We start from the raw sequence: 4,465 nt of genomic DNA, 5'->3' as shown, positions 1-4,465 counted from the left end.
TGAGAGTAGCACTGTGACTTACACGGTAACGATTCTGTACATGTACATATACATGTATTAATACCGTAGATTCACTCGGAGAGTAGCACTGCGACTAACAGATTGGCTGCTTGGGCACTTCATGCGCGGCGCATCGCCTTCAGAAGGCAAAGCACTGAAGAAAACGTCCCTCCGCGCGATCATGAGAATCTGAAGACTCCTCGTGAGGAGCGGGTAAACCGGTAAACCGAGTGGTGACGTAGGGTTCGTCACGGGGGGATTATTCTCCATGTGTCGATCGCTTCTAAGAGTAGGAGCCATTTAAATGTAAATACACTTAAATGTCAACTTTAGGACACTAAATAGGAAGTAACGTAAACACGTAAGTGCCGGGCAAACAATTTAATCCACGACTGCGGTGTCTGGGGAGGCTGCTCTTCACTGCAGCTGTCTGATAAGCTCAACGCAACGCCGACAGGAAGGAGTACCACACGGGGGCAAAGTTACGGAATGCGTTGCGAGCAGACGACGTAGTGCATGTCAAGGAGTTCCTGAAGAGCAGTCAGCCGTATCTGATGGAGCTAAGCTCGTATTTGAACACTTTTGAGACGCGACACTTCGCGCGCAAGGAGAGACACATCACAGTCACGAAGCGAATCCCTCCTGAAGATAGCGTGCCGTACCGTCTTCCCGAGGCTATGGTACAGAAAGCGCTAGCAGATATTGAACGCAGGACACCCTACGGTGAAGTTATGGATCTCAGTACGCCGATGGACGCAAGCGTAGAATGCTGGGTAGCAGACATAGATGGTGTGGGTGTGTTTACACAACGCCAGCTGATGGCGATGCAATTTTTGTGGAGCTTCTCTGCAGCATGCGCGAACGGCTTAAAATGCTACTCATGGCTGATGGGTAAGGTGGACATACTCTTTGACAATGACCAAGCCGCTTTGTTGGCTAAACGAATGATTGAAACATGGCCTGGACAGCGCCTTCCGGGATTCGACCAGGGCTTTCACTTGGACTGGACGCATTTGTACTGTGCTCGAGATGGCTGCTGGTTCAACGACAATTTAATTCAAGCCTTCTCGGCGACGCTGTCGGCCAAGTACGGTGCCAGCACTACCATTTTCCTACCGCAGCTTAAAACACCGGCAAAAGATAAGGGCCATCGAATCCCACCACTGACGTTAAGTCTTGTAGCAGCTACGAACATGGAATGGGTGTTCATGCCGCTGAACGTCAATGCCAGTCATTGGACATGCCTCGCTGTGAACCAGCTTCAAAAAATCATTTACTGCTACGACAGTCTCGACAAACGCGCCTATCAAAACTTGCTGGAAGAGTTGGCGCAAGAGCTCGTGGTCCGGAGCATGACGGAGCCGTACGAGATAATAGCTGTGCACAACCCCATCCAGAACGACGGTGACAACTGCGGTCTGTTCGTATGCCTGTTTTTCTGGCGCCGCGTGTACAAGGAGGCACCCAGAGATTATTCGAAGACGGGTTGTCTACGCCAGCGGTGGGATCTCCTTCGCAGTGTGGTGGACTTTAGTGACTCCAGCAAAAACGCAGAGTAATTCGATGCTAAGTTTTGCAATACATGTTTACGTACCATGTTTTCCATGCTTGACATGTTTTAGTATCAGACACCTGAGATGGATACATTACGTAAGGTAGTTTCAACCCATGACGAATGTGGGGGTGAGGTGTCGCCGACAACACAGAATCCTCTTCACTCTTACTTTTTTACGTCGTACTGATAACATGTTTGGACATGTTACAAAACATGTGAAACATGTATAAGATAAAATACCGGACCTTCGTCATTTATTCCCAGAAAACATGGATGGCACCTGGAAATGTATCCATGATCACCATTGTTTCGATACCTAACCCTTTTTAAAAACATGGGCTGTATCGCCAGCCAATAAGAAATGGCTGGGATACATGTAGGATTCCAGAAAGTAAACTGTGAGCTGCACATTTTCCCAACAAGAAACAGTTAAGGGAAATGGTCAATTAAGCGCCGTTTGCCAATTAAGCGTCACTCTCCATTTTGGTCTGTCATGTATCGGTTTCCACTTTTACCTCTTCCTATTCGCTAATACGTCATAAGTACGAAGACCTGCATATTTTCATCCGAAAATTTGGCGGGAAAGCGCCAGCATTTTAGCGCCACAACCATTCAATCCCCAGCTACCATGACGAAGCCCAAAGGACGTCGGAGCTATACGACGGAGCTAAAGAACGAAGTTGTTGCTCGAGTTCGAAGAGGCAAGACTGTTGCAGAAGTTTCTGCTTCTTCAGGCGTTCCTGAGAGAAGGATTCGCGAATGGAGCACGAAAGTCAAGCAAGGAAAGTCGCTTGAGTCGGCACGTCCAGAAAAAAAACCTCTTTTACCAGCAGAAGCGGATTAGCATATATATGATTGGGTGGTTGGCGACAGCTCGGGGGCATCCTGTCGACCGGGCTGGAATTTTGAGGAAGGCAAATGCGATTTCGCTACTCGTGTGTGGCAAGAGCGTCAACGATGGATGGTACCGTCGTTTCCTGGAGCGTAATCCATCGTTAACGCCACGGATTGCTCAAGCGCTGTCGCTGAAGCGAAATTGCGTTGTGAAGGAAGATCTCACTACGTTGTTCAATAACCTGGCGAAGCTGGTTATTGAGCACCGTCTGGATAGCTCTCGTGTATTTAATATGGATGAAACGGCTTTTTAAACCCGGGAAAAGAGTAAAAGATGGTAGTTGTACGTGGTTCCTCCAATGTTTGGTGTACAGACCCATCCGTCAACTTTCATCTCTCTATTGTCGCGTGTGGAAGCGCTGCCGGCTTCGTGGTACCGCCCTCATTCATCCTGCCTGGCAAAACGGCTCAGTGGGATATTCCGGAGGCATGTGATGTTGCTGGGGCGTCTATTACAACGTCGCCGTCGGGATTAATCAGCGCGTATTTGGTCCAGAAGTGGCTACAGGCTTTTGCCAACTCCGTTCCTAGCAGCGTGCAGCGACCCATCCTGCTGGTTCTAGACGGCTGCGCGTCTCACTATTCCGCCGATGTGATAGACGTAGCTACAAGTTTGGGTATTCTGCTGGTGCTGTTACCACCAAACGCTACACATTTGCTGCTACCGTTAGATGTTGCCGTCTTCGCGACACTGAAAGACAAGCAGTGCAACCTTATAAATGAGGTCGTTGAAGAAGACGACGAGGGATGTTATTCTATCGACAAAGTGATGGCTATTAGGCTGGCTGGTATGGCATGGGAAAGCGCCAAAATTGGCCGAAACATCAAAGTTGGGTGCAAGACATGCGGAATATTTCCGGTGTCACTGGTCAGTATGACCGAACGTTTCCAAATTTACAACAAAAATGGCGCTCCGCGCCATGTCCATCTTGCATCCTGGCTGCATGCTAAACCGGTAGTAGAGGCTGAAGTTCTCATGCTGCCTTCGCCGCCAAAAAGACGAGTAAACGCAAGCGAGTATCTGTGGGAGGACGATGGCTAACCCATGAAGTGCTTACAGCCAGCAAAAGCAATGCCAAAGCAAAGAGACAAAGGTGTGGTGTAGTAGAACACACAAATATCGTCAGATGTGGATTCCTTACACAAACCACAACGAATCGCCGACCTAGGTCGGCGGTTGTATGGCCTGCGCAGAGGGTGGTCCCCTCGCGGTCCGGCCCTTCCGGGACAGACGAGTGGCTCGCTTCCACTCGGTTCCGACTAACCAAGTCAGATCACTTCCGAGGCTCCGCCGAGTTTGGTTCGGCTGAGCTCGTTCACAACCCTGTGCCCTCCACCAAAGGATGGACGACGGCGCGCGAGCGCTTTTACAGGTCACCGAGCGCAGAGGCTGCTCAGCTAGAAGTGTTACGGCACCCGGGCTATCCGACGTACCGGCCCGCTGAGTATGCGGGACTTTCTTTCGCGCGTAGCGAGACTTTGTCCTACCCGGACCAACCTAATCTCTTGACGCTACCAGTCAATACCCTACAAGCTATGCCTCTCGAGTATTGACGGCAGGCATAATCCAGCCCTATGCAGGGACTTACCGGAAAAGTGTACACGTGTCTTGGACTAGGAAAATTCTGCTCTGTTATCTTCTGGGAGCCCTTTCGGCTCCCCCTATTTAATCCTATGCTTCTCATAAAAATATCTAATGAAATGTAGTCGTTTCGGATCTCTACCGACCCTTCAGCTGAGTTCCGGCGACCGTTGAGCTCAGCGGCTATCCGGATAGCATATCCGGACAGATCGCCGAGTACTTACCGTGATCCTTTGTTCCTAAGCTCTGGGTTATCAGACCGAGCCGATTCTTGATCGAAAGTAGGTTGGCGTATGGTCGAATCTGGAAATCCCTACACCACAAAGGAAACGAACGTCAACTGAGACCGCAAACGCACAGGCTCACGAAGCTGTACTCTCAATCGTTGTGTAAGGGAACAAAAATGATGTTAGTTTGAGTTTGTAGATATTCTT

General features: G+C 49.7%; 1 protein-coding gene across 1 annotated transcript; it reads left to right on the top strand.

Annotated features, from left to right (window-relative positions):
- Window positions 1-1,208: 1,208 nt before the first annotated feature.
- On the top strand, window positions 1,209-1,559 carry PITG_21586 (cysteine protease family C48, putative; the record flags this gene model as incomplete). The annotated part of the gene is made up of 1 exon (XM_002894865.1): window positions 1,209-1,559. One exon carries the CDS (start codon window positions 1,209-1,211, stop codon window positions 1,557-1,559), a length of 351 nt encoding a protein of 116 aa, XP_002894911.1.
- Between the last annotated feature and the right edge of the window lie 2,906 nt (window positions 1,560-4,465).

The sequence above is a fragment of the Phytophthora infestans genome, genomic scaffold (genome assembly GCF_000142945.1).
Source record: "Phytophthora infestans T30-4 supercont1.380 genomic scaffold, whole genome shotgun sequence".
Lineage (NCBI taxonomy): Eukaryota > Oomycota > Peronosporomycetes > Peronosporales > Peronosporaceae > Phytophthora > Phytophthora infestans.
The sequence above is the reverse complement of the archived record's forward strand: the minus strand, read 5'-3'. Positions and strand labels throughout refer to the sequence as shown.